The sequence below is a fragment of the Eleutherodactylus coqui genome, chromosome 3 (assembly GCF_035609145.1).
Source record: "Eleutherodactylus coqui strain aEleCoq1 chromosome 3, aEleCoq1.hap1, whole genome shotgun sequence".
Classification (NCBI taxonomy): domain Eukaryota; kingdom Metazoa; phylum Chordata; class Amphibia; order Anura; family Eleutherodactylidae; genus Eleutherodactylus; species Eleutherodactylus coqui.
In genome coordinates, this window is record NC_089839.1 from 242,182,912 (window position 1) to 242,206,193 (window position 23,282).

Below are 23,282 nucleotides of genomic sequence, written 5' to 3' on the forward strand. Positions count from 1 at the left end.
ACCTCTATATACGGCTCTGCATTGATAGTGCCTTTTAAGATGTGTAAGCTGCTCATGCCGTAGGTACTAATGCAACCCCATACCATCGAAGATTCCAGGTTTTGAACTGTGGTCTAATAACATGTTGGATGGTCTCGATCCTCTTGAGTCCGCAGGACCCTTCATCTGACCACAGAACAGTTTTCCATTTTGCTTTTTAGTATATTTTAAATGAGCTTTGGCCCAGAGAAGACGCTGGTGTTTCTTGATTGTGTTGATATATGGTGGCCTTTTGCACGATGCAGCTCTAGCTTGCATTTGTGGATTGCACGGTGAACTGTGTTCACAGACAATGACTTCAGGAAGTATTCCTGAACACGCGGTGATTTACATTACAGAATCATGCCTGTTTTTAATGCAGTGTCGCCTGAGGGCCCATAGATCTCAAGCATCCAGTATTGACCGTCAGCCTTGTCCCTTGTGTTTCCTTGTGCACATGAATTTCTCCAGATTGTCTGAATCTTTTGATATTATATACTGTTAGATGGTGAGATTTTCATTCAGTCTTCACCATTTTATGTTGAGGAACATTTTTTTTCTGTAATTGTTCCTTGATTTTGAGATGCAGATTTTTACAGGTTGGTGAACCTCTGACCACCTTTGCTCCTGAGAGACTCTGCCTCTCTGACATGCTGTTTTTAGACACAGTCATGTGACTTAGTAGAAAATTGACCCTTATTAGTACTACTTACTTTTTCAGCCTTTTGTTAAAGGGAACCTGTCACCAGTTTTTAGCCTAGTAAACCAATACCATTGCAAGAATCGTGTAATTTCAGTCTTTTCCATATTGAAGGTCCATAAAAGCATACCTGTATAAAGAATATGTATTTGAATATTTCCCACACTGTACGTAAATGAAGGAGAGTGGTCCGGTGGGCAGACCTTGACTCTAGGTTATCTGCTCATGCATCGGGAGGCGCTGTACAGCACTGTCGCAAGACTCCACAGTGGTGCATGGATGACATCTATTACATCATGCACATCACGGGAGGCTCTGGAGGTGGACTGTGGCGGGAAGAATGCTGGGAGTGTTGATGGTCTGGCCCGCCCACGGGACCACAGCTTCATATGGTGCAGGAAGTATTCAAGCCTCTTTTATATAGGTATGCTTTTATCAACTTTCAGAACAAAAACAGTGGGGGAAAGACTGAAACTACACTATTCTTGTGCTGGTATTAGTTTATTAGGCTAAAAACTGACGGCAGGTTCCCTTTAACCCGGTCCCAACTTTTTTGAGATGTGTAGCTGCCATCAATTTGTAAATAAGTTCATTTTTTTAAGGTGGAATGAAAAAAATTCTCACTTTCAGCTCCTAATTTGTGTTCTATAGTGAATAAAATTAAGGTTATATGAGATTTCCAAATCATGGCATTATTCTTTTCTTTGCATTTGTTTACATTTACAAAGTGTCCCTACTTTTTTGAAATTGGGGTTGTATTTTATATTAGTATACTGAATTGTTTACATCATGTGAATAATAAGTCTTCAAGTTGTCATTTGCTTGTATTTCTCTCTGGAAAGTTTAGTGACAAACAGTGGCGGACACAGTACTTTCCCAGACTCCCAAACAGCAATTCTCCCTGATTGTACAGTAGTAGGAGAATGAGAGGGGATGTATGACTGTACAAGGCACATTTATCACTGTGATATACAGTTACATGCCAAAAGTCACGAGCCAAGAACTAATAGCATGTAGTAAGACTCCCTTTAGCCCGGCGAAGTGCAGCAACTCAATGTGGCATCGATTCCACAAGTGGATGGTTGATGAGTGGAAGTATGTTGAGCCATGCCATCTGGATGGTCTCCCACAGCTCTGTGATATTGGTAGGTGTAGAATCTCGGGTGCGAATGGACCTCTCCACCATGTCCTATGAATGCTAGATTGGGCTCATGTGAGGCGAAAATGCAGGCCACATCATTTGTAGGATGTTCTTCGAACCATTTCTGGACAACTAGCACACAATGGCACGGTGCATTGTTCTGCTGGAATATCCCATCATTGTGGGGGATACATGAAGTCCATAAAGGGCTGCAAATGGTCATCAAGCAGTGAAAAAAATTGGGCAATGACATCTGTAGGCAGTCCAGTGGACCCAACCCATGCCATGAGAACACAGCCTACACTAATATGGACCCATCACCAGCCTAAATAGTACCTGGTTAACAACTGGGATCCATGGCTTCATGGGAACTGCGCTACACAAACCCTACCATAATCCCAAAGCTACTGATACAGTGACTCAGGTCTGATTAGTAGCTTCACAAGCCCAGGTGAGGTGCTGTGTCTGGGGTTGACAGAGGCATTCTGATGGGTCTTCTGCTTTGATGGACTGCTGCATTTTTATTTTCAGTTTTGGAAACTGAATACAGATGGATCCTTTTTTTTATTGCATTGTATTCAATGAGAGGCGGAAGGAGCTTAAAGATAATCCATTTTTTGGTGGTGGTTCTTCTTCATGTGGTTAGCACTGTTGCCTTGCAATGTGGGGGGTCATAGATTTAAACCTCATCAAGGGCAACATCAACCTTGAAACGCTCCATAACCCTTGGTCAGATTTGAACCCACAGATTCAACACCGCAAGGCAGTAGTCCTGCCAACTTAGCCACCACACTTGTAATGCTGGAACCCTAGGTTTACATCTGACTATGGATAACATCTGTATCTCTATTCTACTCCAGCATGGTAACTCAGTCATTAGCATTACTGCCTCGCTGTGCTGGAGTTGGAGGTTGATATCTGATCGAGGGTGATGGCTGTATTGACTCTTTTATGTTTTCTTTGTGTTTATTATTCTTGATCTTTCATTTCTCTGGAACTGAAAATACAAGTGTTGGGGCTCAGTTATTAGCCCTGCTGACTTGCAGGTTCAAATCTCACCAGGGGTGATGGCAGTTTTTTTTAAAGTTGATGTTACCCTTGAGATTTGAACCTAGGACACCAATATTGGAAGGTAAGGCCTCATGCACACGAGCTGATTTGCCTTACGGAATCAGGAGCGGGCATCCGCCTCCGGATTTCGCAGCAAATACCACCCATAGCATGCTATGGCCAAACATGTTTTCCTTTCCACGAGTGGAAATCAATTGCAATTTTCCGCTTGCAGAGGAGAAATTGAATGGAAGCCTTCTGACCCACGGCCAGGCCTTCCGCGGGAAAAGCAGGGATTTAGGAAAAAACTGTACTGCGCATGTCCGACGGCTCGCCATGTGGACCATCCACAGTACAGTTAGAAAGAAGAAATGTCAGGTACACCCCCAGGGCCGGACTCCGCTGTGGGATTCTGCTGGCCATACAAGCTAACCACTGAGCCACATCCATTGAAGAGGCTCCACCACCACGTTGACCATGCTTTGAAATGTTGGAAAACAGATGTGAGCAGAAAGCTTACAGAAGCTTTCCATTTCATTTCTGGTTTTACTAAACACTGGAGCAGTTGAAACAGTACAAGTGTGAATGTAGCCTAATTGTGTTTTTTATGCCTTGGGTTACACACAGTGGTAGATTGTAACACCACAAGAGTCCGCAATCTAACTTAAAGGGATATTCCCACCTCCATTTATGACATTTCAACTATATATGCCATAAGTGTCTGATAGGTGGGGATTCCACTTCTGGGACTCCCACTTACCAGAAAAATGGGAATCCTCTGCTCTCCTGCCTGTCACCCCAGAGAAGAGGCGCTGAGGTGGCTGCAGATTGTTCTCTTATGGGATATAGAAACTGCTATATAAATACCATCAACTACAATGGAGAGAGACGCACACAGCATCCTCTCCACCTCCTGCGCCATTTGTTGTCAGGCGTATCTTGTGGATACACCTTAAATGTCTTAGATAGAAAGGCTCCTTTTAAGGAAGCAACTTGGTTACGACTAAGGCCTCATGCACGCGGCACATACGGATTACGGCTGCGGAATCCCGCACGGAACCTGCCCTCACCGCAAGCGGCAACCGAGAAGTTTTTAAAATAAATTTGTACTGCGCATGTCCGACGGCGAGCCACGCGAACGCCACAAAAAAAGGGAGAATGCTGTGATTTTTCCTCTGCGAGTGGAAACGGCAATTAGTTTACGCTCGTGGACATGACAGATCACTTTAATATTGCATGCTGTGGAACCTGGAGGCGAACGCCCACTCTGGATTCCGCAGCAAACCTCCGCCGATATGCATGAGGCCTAATGCTTAGCGCGGTGTCTAAGGGGTGCGGGTCCACAGCGACAGTCCCAGTCATGGTTTACACTGCGTATGGCATAGGAACTGATTTGCTGGATCAGTCCTTAAGTTGCTTAAACTAGAACTCGTTGAAACCCACAGTTCTCCCTTTAGGGCCCTTTAATAGTGCGATGAGCCCAAGATTCCTGGGCGCGATCTGCATCGCACAGAACATGGACATCGCTGCCCGAAAATAGGATATGCTGCAATCTCTCTGACTCACAGCGAAGAGTCACCCACGTAAATGGACACATTGCAAACAATGGCATCTACTTTTATGTCCGTTTTTTAGGTCTCTCAACGCACAATACTCGTGCGGGAATATCGTCTGTGTAAATACGGCCTAACAGTGTTATGTATACAGTGCCACCTGTACAGTTCTCCCTCATAATATTGCCAGCCATGCCCTCTTTAGTGCCAGCTACACAGAGTCACACCTTGCTTGGCACAGTGGGGAACATATATTTATAAGGGTTTCTTCACCACAATTTTAGCGTTGCAGTTACAATTATTGTGCAAGTCCCACTTGCGCAAAAAGTTACAGCTTTTCGGCTTTTTGTGTCACTTTTGCCACTTGATTTAACACAAAAAAGTGGGGGGGGCTTTTTGGGCAGAGATGGTGGCTGCCCCGGACGAACACCTACGGTATATGTAGACTTTATGCCTGAAACCTGTGTAAATTCTAACAAACCTGGAAGTCACATCGGACCTGGTGTACATTTCCGTGCGGGCGCACGGAGGTGCCGAGATGTGTCTAGTATATAGAGAGGTTTGTGCCCCTTCATATATTAGGCACATTGTGCTCTGGGGAATAATATTAAGACCGGCATTTAAAATAAGCTTCCCCCAGCGTGCCACTCTCCTTTACTCCTCTCTGCCATTAAAAAGAAGTATAGGCAACCACTACTTAAGGCCTCAGTCAGACGGGCGTTTTTCGATTTTATAGAACCATTGCTTTGCAATGGTATCGGACACATGATCGCTTTTTATGCGCTCGTCCGATAAATTATAGAACAGAAATCGCAGATCGCACCTATCTGCGATCTGCGATTCCTGTTCTCTTCTCTATATGCGCTCAATGGGGCCGGCGGCAGCAGCGCCGACCCCATTGAGAACATATAGCAGACAAATCATTCTCCTCTGCCACAGCTGTGGCAGAGAAGAATGATGTTTGCCCATTGAATTCAATGGAGCCGGCAATACAGCTGGCTCCATTGAAAGCAATGGGCTCCCGGCGAGCGCGGGATGAATTTTCGGGAAGGGCTTAAAAATATAAGCCCTTCCCTGAAATTCATCCAGAAATGTGTAAAAACAAAAAAAAATATATATACTCACCTGGTCCCGGCAGACGGAGTTCAGCCACGGCCGGCGGCAGTTCTCCTGAACTGCTCTGAGTAGTATTCAGCAGCCGGGGATTTAAAATCCCCGCCTGCCGAATGGGCTGCCTCTGATTGGTCACAGCCTCACCAATCAGAGGCAGCTCTCACTTACCCATTCATGAATTCATGAATGGGTGAGTGAGTGCTGCCTCTAATTGGTGAGGCGCAGGGACCAATCAGGGGCAGCTCTCAGCTGTCATTCAGCTGAGAGCTGCCCCTGATTGGTCCCTGCGCCTCACCAATTAGAGGCAGCACTCACTCACCCATTCATGAATTCATGAATGGGTAAGTGAGAGCTGCCTCTGATTGGTGAGGCTGTGATCAATCAGAGGCAGCTCATTCAGCAGGCGGGGATTTTAAGTTTTAAATGTGTGTGTGTGTGTGTGTGTGTGTGTGTGTGTGTGTGTGTGTATGTGTATATATGTATGTGTGTGTATGTATGTATGTATGTATATATATATATGTGTGTGTGTGTATATATATATATATATATATATATATATATACACATGTATATGTGTGTGTATGTATGTATGTGTGTGTGTGTGTATATATATATATGTATAATGTGCATGTGTGTGCGTGTGTGTATGTGTGTGTGTGTGTGTGTGTGTGTGTGTATATATATATATATATATATAATATAAAAATATGTGCGTGTGTGTGTGTGTATATATATAATATATATAAATATGTGCGTATATATACACACACATACATACACACACAAACTTTAGGCCGACACCTCACTCTTATTATACCTCTCCAAAAGAAAATCTGTGTTTGTTGCTCATAGCAACCAGTCACAGTGCAGCTTTCCTTTCTTCTACTGCTGAGGTAAAATGAAAGCTGTGCTGTGATTGGCTGCTATAGGCAAGAAAGACAGATTTTCTTTAAGGCCTCATTCATCCGGGCATGGTTTTCACACAAAATAGGCGGGTGAAAAAATCGCGTCTATTAGAACCAATAGTTTCCAATAGATGCACAGCCTGCCACCCAGCACCTTTTCGCTTTACTGTCACTCCCCCGCTCAGTGCTCCCAATGAAGTCAGCCTCCATGACAGCCGGCGCTTTTGTCAGCTGGGTCGCGCCTCTCACATTTCGTTCCAGTCAGTGCTCCGGTGGTGATGAGCGATCACTGCTCCTAAGGCAGCGGGGCTCCACAGATGGCAATCTTTAGTGCCTTTCAGGACCTAAATAATGAGCACATTTCCAGCCAATCACATTCAGGGGGCATTACCCCCCTGTCTATCTTGACTCCACTGGTGGCATCAAGATACACTAATACCGGTCTATGCTGCGTGAAAAGATAGGACCTGATCTATCTTTGGTGCATACTACGCAGGAGTTTCCATATACTCCTACGGGAGCTGGAGTTTAGTTGTGTCATTAGGATTTATTTGGGGTAGGGTGGGGGCAGGGGTTTCTTTGTTATTTTCAGATGGGTGGTATCTGCGGAATAGTTATCCGAATCATAGACTCAAGCTTGAGAAAGGCCGATACAGGGCTGAAACGTCACATTTATATGGCATTTTTATGGAGATTTACATAAAGGAAACACCTTTTGGTGCTATACAATTTCTTAAAGAATCCCTGATGTGCTGCTCCTGCATCTTTCTTCGGGACTATCTGTCAGATAATTGGTCGAAACTAGCCATTGTGGTCACTTTCATGTGATGGGTTTGGCCAACTTCAGGGTGCCCATACACCTTCAAAAGCTGTCAAACAAAACAGCTTCTCCTACTCCATAGACGGGCAGGCGAGAAATCATGAATTTTTATCAGGAAGGGTTGCGAAAACAGCTACCATATAACGCTTGAAGAACTAGTGCAGAGAAGAAAAAATGGGTGAAAAAAACCTGAATTGGTGTCTAGGGATTTAAGATGGTTTGATATCTGGGCAGAAGATAGAGGGGACTTTAGAACAGAGGTGCTGTCAACCAGGTGAATTGTGGGAGTAAATGCTGTGTGGGACAACTTTGCCCACTATTAGTTATAATTGCTGTAATTGGTGCCTGATCCATTAACTTCAGTTTTATTAAGCTATGTATTAACTGCAGCCTCACTGTTTGTATTCCTGCCTGACTGAGGATGAGGCCTTCAGCTTCAAATCGCATCTCTTTGTTGGTGCTTTATACGATAGATATATCAACCCTTATCCACTTGTCAAGAGCATCTTCATTTGAGGCTTTTTACGGTTGTCCCATGGGTACTAGTGTAGCATGTCTCCACCGAAAGTATGGGTTGGCCGGCCTCAGCTACACGTAACGCCCAGGTCATGCCCAAAAGCTCCCGATTGTCTCCAGCACACACGCCTTCACAGATTCTGAGCTCGGAGGTGGCCGCGTTGGCTGCTCCGGAGCTCGGAGGTTGGCGTGGCTGTACAGCTCAAAACTCGGGAATCTGTGAAGGTGTGTGTGTGGCAGCCAATCAGGAGCTTTTGGCAGCTTTGGGCGTTACCTGTAGCTGAGTCTGGCCAACCCATACTTCCGGTGGAGACCTACTACACTAGTACCTGTCCCATGTATATACCTCTGGAGGCAGCTTACACCAGGGAGAACGAAAAGGGTGAGATGTTGAAATTCAACACCCCCAACCCTTCTCCCCCACAACATCATTAGTTAGGAAAGAGTCGGTAGGCCCCCATACATATCAGATAATCATCTGATTCAGCCAACATTTCTCTAATGTATATGATAGCCTTTGGATTTGGAGCTTGGAAAACAAAGTTTATGTGACAGAGCCAGTTATGAATATCCATCAGGCCGTGAGAATTTAATCATTTACATTTTATCATATTGAAACATTTATACTGTATCTTGTTATTGTTCCTCTTTCAAAGTATTTTTGTACGAGATCCGCTTTTCATTGTGTTCTGTTTTTCTTTGTAGGACTTGCTATACATGGTGCCAAAGTTCTGCTTTCCCTTTGCAATTGAAAGGTAATATGTCATTCACAATTTTTAACCCTTATGTACTGCTGACAAGTAAACCTCTTCCCTTATGTACTTTTCAGATTCCACACACATTACAATGCTCTCTCTCCATTGTCTCCCCCAGGGGTACGCAGACTCAGATGGGCCAGCACTTTACTTTTGTTTTGACCGATATAGACAGTAAACAGAGGTTTGGATTCTGCCGCTTGACATCGGGGGGTAAAATCTGCCTGTGTATTCTAAGGTGAGTTTACGGGGCATACTTTGGTGTTTTTTGATTACTGGACATACGTAAATGATATTGCTTCTTACCACTTTCTTCTCTCATTCTTTACCCAACTTCTATTTGCACCCCTAGTAAAACAGAGGGCCGCTAATCAGCATGTACTTTCTAAACTTTGCTAAACCCAACCTCAACTCCTGGATTTATCATTCTTCTCCAGTTTTCTCTCACTCTCAGACGTCACGTGTTTCCAATTTTCCGAAACTTTTTCTTTCCTACCCTTAGATGGCAGAGTCCCTTCCCCCACCACTTTCTACTGTCTGGACAGGAGGAAAGGCAGTTTCCCGTTCTTTTAGGTGTGAACCTGCAAAGTGAGGGTCTCCTTAGTAACTTGGAGCAGTAACCGCTCACCTGCCCCTACTTACACAAACCATTTCCTCTCCGTCACTTAACCTCTGACTCCTTCAATTTAAAAATGTCCCTTGCAGTGGCACCCAAGTGGCACAAGAGCCTGGAGCAAGGCTGGCCCGCTAATAGGTAGCAGCCTTGGGAATCCTTTCCAGGGGAAACTGTTTGAATCGCCTTCTAATGAGCTATGAAATATGGGAAGGATTGTGGAACGGGACAGCACCTTATGGGGCTATGGATTTCTTGGTAGGCTCAAAACTCGGCAAAGCCTTCATTCTGTATATTATATGCAGATGGAAGTGCTGCAGTCACTACATCAGGTGTGTCTACAAAGCAAGGTCCTGCCTTCAGTGTGGAGCCACAGTAAAATCAGTGCTACTAAATCTGTATATACATAGAAACACATTCATAAGTATTCCGTACCTTGTAAATGAAGGTTTCTATTATCTATTATTCTGTATCAGTGTATGTCCATGTGCTACTACATATAATCCACATAATGGTCATGCAAGGGCTTAAATGTCACATATATAGTCCTCTGCACCATCTTATTTTAGTTTCAAGATGTGGTCTTCTGGTTGACAGCCAACAATATCTTTAAGCCTCTAACCCATGTGTTATATTTACCTATTGCTATTGTATTTATTGGCTACCTTCTTCATTAAAAGGGTTGTGCCCAAACCCAATCCCAGTTCATATGTCCTATTCGGTCCTTATGAATGTCATTAGAGTGGGGTCCCCTATGTGGTTCCATCCTCTATGAGCCAGAACCAAGAGATGCTCTGTAAGAGCCAGGCTTATATTATGGGCGTCATGTAACACTAACTTTCTCCTGCAGTGGAGATACCTGGCTAGTCATGGCTTTCTCCAGAAAAATCAGCTGGTTGCCACGGGTGTAAGGTGTGGGATTTGGAGTAATCAGCTGTTCACATTCAGAAAGGGGTTATCTCTGCTGGGACAACTCCTTCAAAGGAGTTGTCCAGTTAGAACTGTTGAGGACCTATTGTTAGGATAGGCCATCAATAGATCAACGAGGGTCCATTCCCTGGACCCCAAAGATAAGCCAATGTACTCATGCACTGAGCTGATTTCTGCAGGAAGCAGACAGCCCCGTTCCAGCTACAGTGGCCAGGCAAGGTATTACACGCAATTTTCTTTGAAGTAAATGGAAACTTTGCCTGTTATACCAGGCCTGACCACTGCAGTGTTTATGGAGCTGTCTGCTTCCTGCAAAAATCAGCTCAGTGCATGAGTGCTTTGGCTTGGCAAACAGGTGATCTGCGAGGGTCACAGGCAGTGGTCATCCTCCCCAATATACTAAAGATAGACCATCAATAGTTTTCAGCTGAACCACCCCTTCTAAAGCCCAGATTAGGATACGCCATCAATAGTTGATTGGCTCAGGTCTATCACTTGGGACCCCAGCTGATCAGCTGTTCAGGCACTTGCTGTCTGTGCTACAGCACAGTGTATGGGATGGAAGCAGGTGGCTCCGACCTCTGTGTAGGGGGTGGTGTTGGTAACTGCAGGCGCAACTGTTATTGATTGTAATGGAAGTTGTGCCTTCAATTACTACATAGGGGTCGGAGCGTTCAGCCTCTGTGCTGTACACTGTGTTGTGGTGCTGACAGCGGGCACCCGAACAGTTGATTGGCCAGATTCATAAGCTGTGGATCCCAGATGATCAACTAGTCTGAGGATGGGCCATGAACAGTATTTGCCTGGAAAACCCCTTTAACCCTTTGCAATCCAATTTTTGATTCAGGGTTTCCTAGGGGGCTTTCTCTTTCTGTCATTATACAATGGCGCCATCTGCTGGCTAGAGCCAGTACCGCAGTATGGGACAAGCTGGAGAGGCCCCCCGACAACAGAGCGGCCAGTAATATGCAGTAAGAATACCCTGCCGGACGTCTTTCAACCTCAGAGCTGTACAGCCTTCAGTCAGAATGTCTTTAGACATCAGACAGTGGATTGGAAAGGGTTAATAGGTCAGTTTGCTACATTAGTGAGCTGAGGGGCATGAGCTGCTTGTTCTGCCCTAATTTAACATATTCATGGTGGATTTTCCATAGTGAGTACATCCCGTATGACCATACCCTAACGTCAAAAGTCCATTTTTGCATGAGACACATGTTGTCAGCACTGAAGCTTCCATGGTTATCAGCATGGTAGTGTTTGCCTTTATTGTACACAACATACATACATACGGTATCTAGCTGCACACCTTATAGATTGTCCGCTATATGATGGGCATGTTCCTGGGGTTCTTCTGTAGTCATCACTGCCTTCTTACTCCACATTAGACAGGTTGAGCCTGCATGCCTCCGTTGTGTGCAGTTCTTCCGTTGTAATGGGCCCCGTGACTGCACCTCTCCAAGAAGGGCCAGCCATTGAAATGCATGACCTCTCCTGCACTCTGCTGTGCAAGCTCAGTATCCCTCTGAAGCAGGGACATAAATCTGCCACCCAGAGGAGACACGAACCCGCGGAGGGGACATGCTATTTTTCATGAGACAGTAGAGAACAATATTCATGCAGTGATATGATAAATGACTCGGCCCTGCAGTGCGCGGCAGCATGTCCTCCCCAGGAAATAAATCAGCAACTGTCTCTGCTACTTGCACTGATTGGCCCTATGTATATGTATGGAGATCTATGGATATAGCGCCTACGCTGTTGTCTTCTTCATATGGAGTTTATAATACCGTTTTTGTTCCCTCAGTTATTTGCCCTGGTTTGAAGTCTACTACAAGCTCTTAAACACATTGGCTGACTATTTAGTTAAGGAACAGGTAAATGCTTTTGATTATTTTAACCTCTTACCTGCTGTTCCAGGAATATTTTTGACTACACATGTAAAGCAGAAAGATTCTGGCCAGAATAAAGCCCCATTTACACGCAAAGATGGCTGCTCAAAATTCGTTCAAAAGATAGGGAGAATGACCATTTGAGCGATTATTTTTGCATAAGCTGCTAATCGGCACGAATGCCCATTATTAGCATATTATTTTCATTTGCATGTAAATTAGCCTCTCTTCGCTGTATGCAGAGAACAGCAGGTGGCCTGTTAGCTGCATACAGCCCTTTTTTCTGCCACAGGATTGAAGCTGCATACAGTGTTATCAGCGCTCCCATGGAGAATCGCAGTGTGCGGTCCCTGCTATCAGCTCTCTGGCCGAACAATGGATTTTAAACTCAACATAAAATCAGCGTTCGGACAAAAAGCAAACAATGGTAGCATTTACACGCAACCATTATCGCTCAAAAGACATCGTTGAGCAAATTTTGAGCGATAATCGTCCCGTGTAAATGGGGCTTAAGACATTTTGGGGAATATATCGCTTCTTGAAATTGCTGGTTTTGAGAAGCACCATCCTGTTATAGGGGATAGTAATGCAAATAGGAAGATAAAACAATGCTTCTACAGCGCCACCTACTGTAGAGGCATTGTTCTATCTTTCCATTTGCATATTTATCAGAGAAGCACGCATGGCTTTATAAGTCTCTTCACACCTTTTAGGTGCTCTTCCTAAAGAGAAACTATACCCTTCCTGACCTACGTCATAGGCCTCTTACCTAGCCAAGCCAGCAACCCTACTGAGGGGTTAAAACCCCAAACAGTCTGTACATGGGGATGTTTCCCTCTATGGCTTTGACTTGTATTCCCAGTCATCGTTACGAGGCTTGTTAAAGGGAGTATGTCACTGGAACATGCTGTCCAAACTGCAGGCATGATGCTATAGGGCAGGAGCAGCCGAGCAGGCTGATATATGGTTTTATGGAGAAAGATTCAGTAGAACTTGTAATGGATTCATTTATATCTCTGTTAATTCTGAGCTTAACAGTCCAATGGGTGGAGCTATCAGTGATTGACAGTTATGTGTGCATACACTGTCATATACAGAGAGCTGTTAGTCACTGATAGCTCCGCCCATTGGACTGTTCAGCTCAGAATGTGCAGATATATAAATTACTAAAATACAAGCTCTACGGAATCTTTCCCCATAAATCTATATATCAATCTGCTCAGCTCCTCCTGCTCTATGACATGCTGCCTGCAGAATGGACAGAATGTTCAAGCTGACAGATTCCATTTAAAAGGTCTGACATAAATTTGCAGGAATGCTGCCTTCCAATAGGCGGCGCTGTAGAGGCGTTGTTACATCTTTCCATTTGCATACATTTCCCAAAGGAACATGCATGGCCTTATAAGTCTCTTTACTAGGTGCTCTCCCTAAGGAGATACCATACCCTTCCCCACCAGGAGGTAGTAAGGCATACATTAGTGTGGAACAGCAGTGTAGCAGGATCAGACGTATGCCCTATATACAGGATAATGGATAACTTGAGGATTGGTGGGGGTCTCACTGTTGAGACCCCCACTAATTTTGAGAATGGGGGTTTGTGTCCCCCTCTGCCTGCCAGTGTGGGGTTGCTTCTCCCCGCTCAGTGGCATCAGGATGAATGAATGAATGGAGCGCTGTGTGAGCATGCATGGTCGGCACTCCATTCATTGCAATGGTGCTGTTGGAAATACCTGAGTGATTGCGCTCGGTTATCTCCGCAGTCCCATTGCAATTGAATAGAGCGTCGGCGCTCTATTCAGTCTCCTCCCCGCTGCCGACGGTGCTGTAACCCCATAGTGAGCGGGACATCGAATCCTTGTTCTCAGGATTGGTGGGGATCTCGGCAGTAAAACCTCCACCATCGGCAAGTTATTCCCTGTAGTGTGGACAGAGGATAACCTGGAATTATGGTACAACCTATTTAATAATTCAGAATTCAGTTGCAGTTTGTTTGCCTTCTTTAAAGGGAACTGGTTAGGTCCCCACAACAGCATTACGGTGCTGATAGGGGAAGTGACTGAGTCGGGTGATATATATTTTATACTCGCCCGCTCCGGCGATACACCGCTGTTGGCCGCAGAAGTCGGCACACGGCAGAAAGATCTGACTCTCTTCAGAGTCCCATGTGCGCACCTTCCATAGACTTGTATAGCAGACCCTGCGCATAGGACTCTGATTTTCGCCCGCGTTCCATCTTCACCAGGTAGCGGCACTGGAGCCAGGCCGCTTGTGAGTAGAAAAAATAAATCACCCGGCTGCCCGTCCCATCCCCTGAAACCGGCATAACTTAGTTTTGGGTGCTGGAAGGATGGAACATGTTCCCCTTAACTTGAACACCCCTTCTACTGATGCAAATGATTACTATATGTCAGTGTCCCGGGACAAGAAAAGGACAACGGGTATACAGTAATCCAAAATGCTAAATAATTCACCTCTCATTGCAATTGGATCTGTATTTGCTGCATCTTCATAGTCCAGCACGGGGGGCTTCAGGGCAGTACATGAAACCCCTGCGCCAGCAGAGGTCTGTTCTGCAGCGTACGGCACGCTGTCCAGGTACCAGGCTTTACAGTGTGATTGCTTGACGCTCTATTACTGTATATTGAAGGGCTTTGCAATATAATGTTTTCTCCATCCTTTTCCTAGATGAGCAGGGGGTATGCTGCAGGCCGCACATGGCCGCACAGCAGGGGGCGCCCGTCCTGTCGTTTCCTGGGTTCCCGTCTTCAGTGTGGGAAGTCAGTTCTTTAGGATTTGATGGGATCCTACAGTATGGGCTCCTGTCCTGAATATAGGGGCAGCCTGCAGCACAGACCGTGCCCTTCTGTGGAGCCGCATTATACGGATACGTTGTGCAATATGATGATTTCTCTTGTAGAACTGGGTTTACACTTCAATATTTTATCATCTTACACTGAAAGTTTTAACATTTTTTTTTGTTAACTCAGGAAAGTGATTTGAATGATGTATTAAAGACTCTGTACAACCATCCCGTCCCTGAAGCCTACACTCCTGTGAGTCTCAACCTGGTAAGCAGAAGGTTTTCACTAGTGTGTTGTTTTTTGTTTTTTTAATATTATTTTTTTAATTAAAGTTCATTGTTTAGTAATAGTTTTCTGTTTCCATTGGAAGGTAGGTTTGAGCGTAGCTTGAAGAGAGTGAATGCATGAATGTGCTGTCACTTATACTCTATGGATTAGCATTCTTTCATGTGTCCCACCTTAATAGAATCTACAATGCGTTGATCTTATGGACACCGGATGACCACTTTATTAGAGACGCCCATCTAGTAACACGTTGGACCTCCTTTTGGCCTTCAGAACTGCAGCAATTGATCGTGGCATAGATTCTGCTAGATGCTGAAATTGTCCTGCAGGAATACTGCCCCGTGTGGACAGGGTAGTTTCTGGCCGTTGGGGGTACTGGCATGCTTTGAACAGTAAGGGTTAATCAATTCATGCTGTTTGCGCTAAATTCTGAAGCCTCCCATTAGCATGATGTAACAGAAATCTGTTGAAACCAAGTGTTTTTTCGCTGCTCAGTGATACAATTTTTGCGTTCTTTTGCCCACTGGAGTTTCGTATTTCTGTTTCTCTTAGGCCACCTGCACACGGGGAGGTCGGACCCGCATGCAGGATTCCCGCAGCAGAGTTCAACCCGGTGCACAGCCGGTGATACCTGCGTCCCTCTCCGCTAGAGATGAGTGAGCCTACTCGTAAGACAGTTACTCGAGTGAGCATCGCTGTTCTCGAGGAACTGCTTAGTGATCCGAGCAGGCTCGGGTGGGCTGCGGGGGAAGAGAGAGATCTCTCTTACTCTTCCTCCCGCACCGCTCCGCTCCCCCCCCGCAGCCCACCCGAGCCTGCTCGGATCACTAAGCAGTTACTCGAGAAGAGCGATGCTCGCTCGAGTAACTGTCTTACCGAGTAGGCTCGCTCATCTCTACTCTCCGCCGTATTCTTCTCTGCTGCTGATGTGCCGGCCGATGCTGCGGCACACATGCACAGTAGAGATGACGCCGTGCCATCACCGCTCCCATGACCATTCTACAATGGCTATTGCAAAATGACCGTGGGACAGACTGCTTCCATTGACTTCAGTGGAAGTCGGCTGTGCGTAGCCGGCACATAATAGCAGCGTGCTGTGATTTCTCCCCTGCAAGCAGAAAATCACAATCCATTTCCACTCATGGGCAGGAAATCGCATATAGCCATAGCATGCTATGGGCTGGATTCGGTGCAGAATCCGGAGGGGGAAGCCTGCTTCAGATTTTGCAATGCAAATCTGCCCGTGTGCAGGAGGCCTTAGTCAGCAACTGATCATCTGCTGTTATAGCTCTGCCATGCTAAAGAACAACGAGTTATGTGCACACAGGTTAGTTGGAACACCAGCCTGTTTATCAGAACCATTCTTGACATCTCCCTCTGACCCCTTTTGTCGATGAGTTGTTTATGTCCAGGGGATCCCCTTTTGTTGGAAGTTTTTCCATTCTTGGCAAATTCTCAACATAGTTGCACAAGAAAACCCCACCTAGTTGGTTGTGTTGAGAGCCGCTCAGATCGCTTGATTTTCCCAGTCTAATGTGGATTAACACTGCAATTCATCCACCGAAAACTTACTTAATTTTATGCTGCACTTCAGATCACAAGTCTAATCCCCACGCACAGAGCGCCAATCACTAAAGGGCAGCTGTCTCTAATAAAGCGGGCACCTCCACTCTGGGGGATACGCTATATGTTCAGAAATGGGAATCTATTTCTGTATTTTCCAGGAAGGAGGAGCTAGACTTGTGTATGTGTTGTTGGTATGTATGGTTGTGAGAGATGACAGAAGTCCCTACATCTAGTGCCATTAATGCCGTACTAGTAATAACACTTTATAATGTAAGGTCATGAATACATTACTATTCCTCTGCACATTTGCATTCTGTATGCAAACATTATAGAGGACCTGTAATGTTGTAAGGTCAGAAAAGCTGGCTGCATAGCTCTGCAGCTCTATCACCACTTCTCCTTTTTTTTTTCATACTCTTCTCCATTCGCCCATATGGGCCCTACTAAGATTCCGCTTTCGAAGCTGGGAAACTGTCAAGTGGGCGGTTTCCAGCACTTAGTGGGTGATGTAGGACTTGACAGTGGAGACTGCCCACTTGTCAGATCCACAGCACTAGTTGCTGGATCTAAGAAGAGCCCGTACAGACAAACGGAGGGGAGCATAACAAAAAGCGGTGATAGTCATTGGGGTGCTAGCCGCAGAGCTATGCAGCCAACCGGCCCTCTTTAAAGAGTTATTGTGATTTCAGCAAACAAGGGTGATGAAAAGTTATGCAAGCTGCCAATATACTTTATGTAATAGTTCCATGTGGTTGTCAAGATCTCTCCTTGCTGTCATTCAGTACTGCATTGCTTACTTCTAGTTCAAATAAATAAATAAAATCTTGTTATTTGTATATCGCCAACTTATTCCGCAGCGCTTTCAGGTAATTTTTATTTATTACCCCACCACCACCACCACCACCACCACCACCAAGCTAGGTCGGAAGGATGGAAGGCTGAGTCAACTTTGAGCCGGCTACCTGAACCATGTGGGGATTGAACTTGCGATCTTCAGGTTGTGAGCGAGAGCTTAGGACTGCATTTTCTGCTGTCCTATCCTATAAGGATCACACAATCAACAACTCTTTAGCATTACAGTACAGTTATCATAGAATCATAGAATGGTAGAGTCGGAAGGGACCTCCAGGGTCATCGGTCCAACCCCCTGCTCAGTGCAGGATCACTAAATCATCACATCAGATCCGTGTCTTGTAAAGGTCCAAGTAATGTGCGATCATCACATAGCTAGGACAAATCCTCTGGAAGTAAGCAAATGTTGTATTTATGACTGCAAGCAGAGATCTTAAAAACCACAAAGAAACAATACAAAAAGTTAATAGTATTCCATGACTAAAGGCCCATTTGGAGACAACGATTATCGCTCAAAAGATGGCTTTTGAGCAATAATCGCTGGGTGTAAATGTGCTCATCTTTCACTTTTCTGTTAGGCAGAACAACTGATAAGATGGACCGCATGCTGTGTTCTGCCCAGGGAGCGCTGATTACAGCTGATTACAGCTGTCAGCCCTGACAGCACTACAAAGGGAATGTATTCAGAGAACAGCGGGTGGTCTGTTACCTGAATACAGCTTCCTGTGGCTCACATGCTACTAATTGGTACTAAGAGGCATTAGCACTAAGTAGAAGTTTTATGCAAAAAATGATCGCTCAAAAGCCATCCTTTGAGCGGTCATCTTTGTGTCTAAATGCACCTTTTACTTGCTGAGACCAGAATCATATATATATATATATATATATATATTACACATATACACACACCCCTATAAATAGAGATCACTAGTCTTAGAATCTAGAGAACTGCTAACGGCTGCAATTTCCTATTTACAAGAACCCACTACAGTTTATATCACGTGAACCTCTTGTAAAACACCAGTCTCCCCCTCAGCTGGTAAGTCGCAGGTCAGGGTGAGTTTTACTCTCAAGCAAAACACTTTCTCCAATCGTAGAAATTAATTCTGACAATTCTGTCCCTTTCCTGCAAACATTCACTGCATTCCACTTCACTAAGCCGTCCGTAATTAAGTAGCAGGTTGCCTTTCCGCAATAATCCACTAATTATGACAAGTCGATTATCTTTTTCTGGTTAGAATAGAGCAAATTGTGATTTTTGTTTTTTCCAACAAATTACTGTATAATTTTTTTTTCTGATTCTTTAATTCTGCTCTTTTCCAATATCCTCAGATGTCTTAAAGGGAACATTACAATGTGTGCTTTCATATGGTTTCATTTGGAAACCGCAGATTATTAGAACTGGTCTGTGCTGGACTTGTGTTATACACTAAGGTTATTTTCCAGAGAATGTATTAAATTTATAGCTAGCTGATGACATAGATTGCTGATGTCACTAGCTAATGTGCAGTTATTGACCTAATCACTTACAAAACTTTACATCTAGCCTTTACATCCCTTTGTTGCCTTTTGAAAATGCATAGTTTTCACAACTTGCTTTTCCCTTTCATGAGCGAGCATCATTGATGCTTCTGGGCCCAGGTCACATTCTGCAGGTCTGGCATTCCCACTTTCCAAAAAACGTTATTTTCCCCCCGATATGGCTGTGTGAGGGCTCATTTTTTGCGGAATGTCCTGTAGTTTTTATTGGTATCATTTTGGAGTCCGTATGACATTTTATAATCCCTTTTTATTCAGGGTGACTAAAATAGTGCAATTTTTGGCATTGTGTATTTTGTTCAGATAGCGTTCACCATCCGGGATTAATGATGTGATATTTTAGCAAATTGGACCTTTTACGGATGCATTGATATAAATTTTTACTTATTTTTTTTCACGTTTTTTTTTTTTCATTTTTCGAGGCAACAGCTGGGAAAAGACCGTTTTTAGCTTTTAATATTTACTTTTCTTTGTAATAATTAAAAAGTATTTATTTTAGTTATTACTACTTTTAGCTTTACTTTTTTTCTTTAGTCCCCATAGGAAGCTTGAACTTGAAATCATTTGATCGCTTATACAGTATAATGCAATACTATGGTATTGCATTATACTGTATTTTGATGTGCTACTTATTAAAGATGTACCACAGGCACGTTTTACTCACTATAGTGGCAGTCCCAGAAATTTTCTGGGACTAGCTCCACTGCCCATAGTGATATAGCCCAGAAGATTTCCAGGCTATGTTTCACTATGGGGCCATGTAGAACACAATTCTATAAGCTGTGGCATTGAGTTCTGCACACACACCGCCTGCACACTCCCACAGAGAACCAGTGCAGGGCTTTAAAAAAAGAAGCAGGAAGATATAACCGATCTTCCGGCAACTTCCCAGATCTGTTTTTTCAACACCTACACTGTTTACAAGTTGCCACAGTGATCTTTGGCTTGTCAGAAGCTAGCCGATGGTCCCCGTGGCAGTGAGACCTGGTGATCGTCTGTCAGATGATAGCCGGGCACCAGCTCTTACAGCAGAGAACAGAGAAAACCTCTGATCTATGCTGTTTAACCCTTTACATGCCACGGTCTGTGCGACCATCGGACCCCCCCCCCCCTGCAATATGCGTCATAGCCTGTCTAATACCCAGCTATGCCTCAGAATAGCAGAGTATTAGAAGAATAAAAAAAGTATTCTTCAAGTCTCCTAACGGGACAAAAAGTAAAAAAAAAAAAATAGGAAAAAAATTATTAAAAAATAAAAACGCAAAAACCCCACATTTCTCCCTTTACTTTGTAAAATATTAAAAACAAAATTACACATGTGGTATATCTGCGTTCGTAATGACCCAGAGAGGGAAATTAGTACATTATTTTATCTGCATGGTTAAAAAAAAGTTTAAACATGGCAAAAATAGCTAATTTAGCTATTCTCACCATTAAAAGAAAATGGAATCGAAAGTGATAAAAATGCTGCACAGATCAACAAATGGTACTAACAAAAAGTACAACTCATCCTGCAAAATAAAAACCCTTACACAGCTAGGCTGATATAAAAACGTTAGGGGTCTTTAAATGCAGCAATTTAAAAAAAAAATTTTTTTTTTTAAAGGGTGAAAAAGTAGCGAAAAAGAAAGAAACTATTATAATTTGGTATTGATATAATCGTACCGGCCTGTAGAATTACTTTAATATAAAATTTATACTGCTCAGAGAATGCAGTGAAAAATAATAAACATGCCAGAATTACAGATTTTGTTAATCTTGCCACTAGAAAAAATGGAATAAAAAGCGATCAAAATTTTACATGTTCCAAAAAATTAGATAGATGAAGACTAGAGTTCATCCCGCAAACAACACGGCCTTCTAGGGCTCTGGCAATGGAAAAATAACATTAATACGGCTCTTGGAATGTGGCAACACAAAAGCAAACCTTTAAGAAAAAAAAATGTTTTAAATGAACAAAAATAGCAAAACATAAAAAATCTGTATAAACTCGGTATCGCCGGAATCATGTGACTCAGAGAATAACATTATCACACTATTAATTCTGCACGCTGAACGCCGTAAAAATGAAATCCAGAAAACAAATGGCAGAATTTCTTTTCCCCCCAATCTCCCTACAAATTATATATACCCCAAAATGATGCCATTAAAAAGTACAACTTGTCCCGCAAAAAACAATCCCTCAAATGGCCGTGTCAATGGAAAAATGAAAAAGTTATGGCTCTTGGAACGTGACTGGAAAATTAGTTGAAATTAAATTATTGGCTCATTTAAAAAAACTGCCTTGGTGGGTCTGACAGGGGGGTAAGAAACCCACCACCGGAGGGGTTAATAGGCTAAAACTAATGGCAGCCTTGGAGGCCTTCAGTAAGCCCCAAGCTGCTATGACATCCGGACAGCAACACTGCGATCTTATTGTGGCGGGGCCATTCGAATTATTCAAATGCTGCTATCAGAATAGACAGCGGCTTTTAAAAGGGTTAATGGCCACAATTTGCGTTATCTCTGATTGCATCTGTTGCAGGCAGGTGTTGGCTGTCAAAGGCTGCTGATACCCACCATGTATGGAGTGGGCTTGCCTCCTAAGTCCTCTGCATACATGGAATATGCTGTGTATGTCCTAACTGCATGGGACATATATAGCTGTATGTGTGTCGGGAAGGGGTTATGGAGCGGGTTGAACACTCCACTCAATCCCTCCATCTCTACTCCGCCTCCCGTCTCGTCACCTACAGCCTCACATACACCAATAGACGGAGTGATACTGCAGCTACACTCCTTTGCCCTTTTTGTTATGTTTTACTGCATTATTGTATACAGATTTTCTTGGAGGGGGATATGTTTGAAGTTGCGGGGGGGGGGGTGGAATTTTTTTCCACCTACTACAACAAAATTGGCAGCAACCTCACAGAACATGAGTTTTGGGTTTTTTTGCCTTCCTCTGGAACAGCAGTATAGAATACTAGGTTGAACTTGATGAATCTTTGCCTTTTTTAATCTTAACAACCATGTTAGGCTGCGTGTTCACTTAAGTTCACCAATTCAGTTCTTAATTGCTAAAAAATGGAACAGAATCCTTGGGGATTATTTCCCTAATCTTCTGAGTTGGGTTCCTCTCCCATGTTTTAGCAAGAACAGACAGGCAGACAGAATTTTTGAACATACATAACACACACTATTATCGTGTTCCTCGAAAATAAGCCCTACCCTCATTTTCGGGAGGTGGGGGGCTTGTAGTATAAGCTCTTCCTTGAAAATAAGCCCTAGCTACACTACATGAAAGAAAAGCAATACATTAACTAGCAGGCGCCGTCCAGGTTCCCTGCCACTGCTCTCCGGAGTTTCGGTGCTCTTGCTGCAGTCCTCAGCCGCCAACAGAAGATCGCTTGCTGTTAACTGGGTTCATAAACTTCCGCCTCCAGCAAGTGATGGCTCTGATTGGCTCAACTGCGGGGCTCGAGAACCAATGAATGCAGCTCTCAATGAACCAATGCGATAGCTGTGATTGGTTCGTTGAGTGCTGGCTGCATTGATTGGCTTAGCCGCGACGCTTGAGAACCAATCAGAGCCATTGCTTGCTGGAGGCGGTGTTTATGAACCAGCAGGCGATCTTCTGTCGGCGGCTAAGTACTGAACCAAGAGCACCGGAACTCCGGAGAGCAGCTGGAGGGACCCGGATGTCGCCTGCTAGGTAAGTATTATAAAACAGAAGACTTATGGGGAAAGACGTGTCTTATTTTTGGGTTAACACTGTACTACTTTGTGTGTCTTTTGTTACCTGCTTATGATGTTACTGAGAAAGTTACGTGGCCAAAAGGGGATTAGATTTTGTTGTGGAAACCTTTCATAGAGGACCTTTATAAAAAGGTCACGGCCATTCCTATTAAGGGACCCCTTTGTGCTGTGATATATACAGCTCTCACACGGCGCTGTCATAGAGCCATGAGAATAAGATGTTTTTTACTGTGCAATGACCATTATGTAGTGTATGTCCAGCAAAACCTCCAGGAGACCCTTTCTAAAGCGCCAGCCTGTGTAATAAAGACGAGTGATGTTGTAGTTAAAGGGGTTGTCTCGTGAGAAAACCCATATCCACGTGTCCTATTAGAGCTGCTCAGTAGCCCCCTCTTTTAGATAATAGATCTGCTTAAATGTTTCCATCACCATACAGCAGCTCTCCCACAATGAGGAATGAACCCCTTATTTTTGGGATATGTGATGGACGTACATACAAGT

At 44.1% G+C, this 23,282-nt stretch overlaps 1 protein-coding gene across 7 annotated transcripts in view; it reads left to right on the forward strand.

The window, feature by feature from the left end:
* DENND1B (DENN domain containing 1B) overlaps positions 1-23,282 on the forward strand; it is a 187,013-nt gene that overhangs the window by 60,414 nt on the left and 103,317 nt on the right. For 5 of the 7 annotated variants that reach the window (XM_066597193.1, XM_066597188.1, XM_066597191.1 and 2 more), the window contains exons 4-8: positions 8,522-8,571; positions 8,690-8,809; positions 11,919-11,988; positions 14,991-15,071; positions 18,487-18,546. In XM_066597193.1, coding sequence (XP_066453290.1) covers positions 8,522-8,571; positions 8,690-8,809; positions 11,919-11,988; positions 14,991-15,071; positions 18,487-18,546 — 381 coding nt within the window. The remainder of the gene's footprint in view (positions 1-8,521; positions 8,572-8,689; positions 8,810-11,918; positions 11,989-14,990; positions 15,072-18,486; positions 18,547-23,282) is intronic. The other 2 variants (XM_066597190.1, XM_066597192.1) reach the window with 1 other exon arrangement.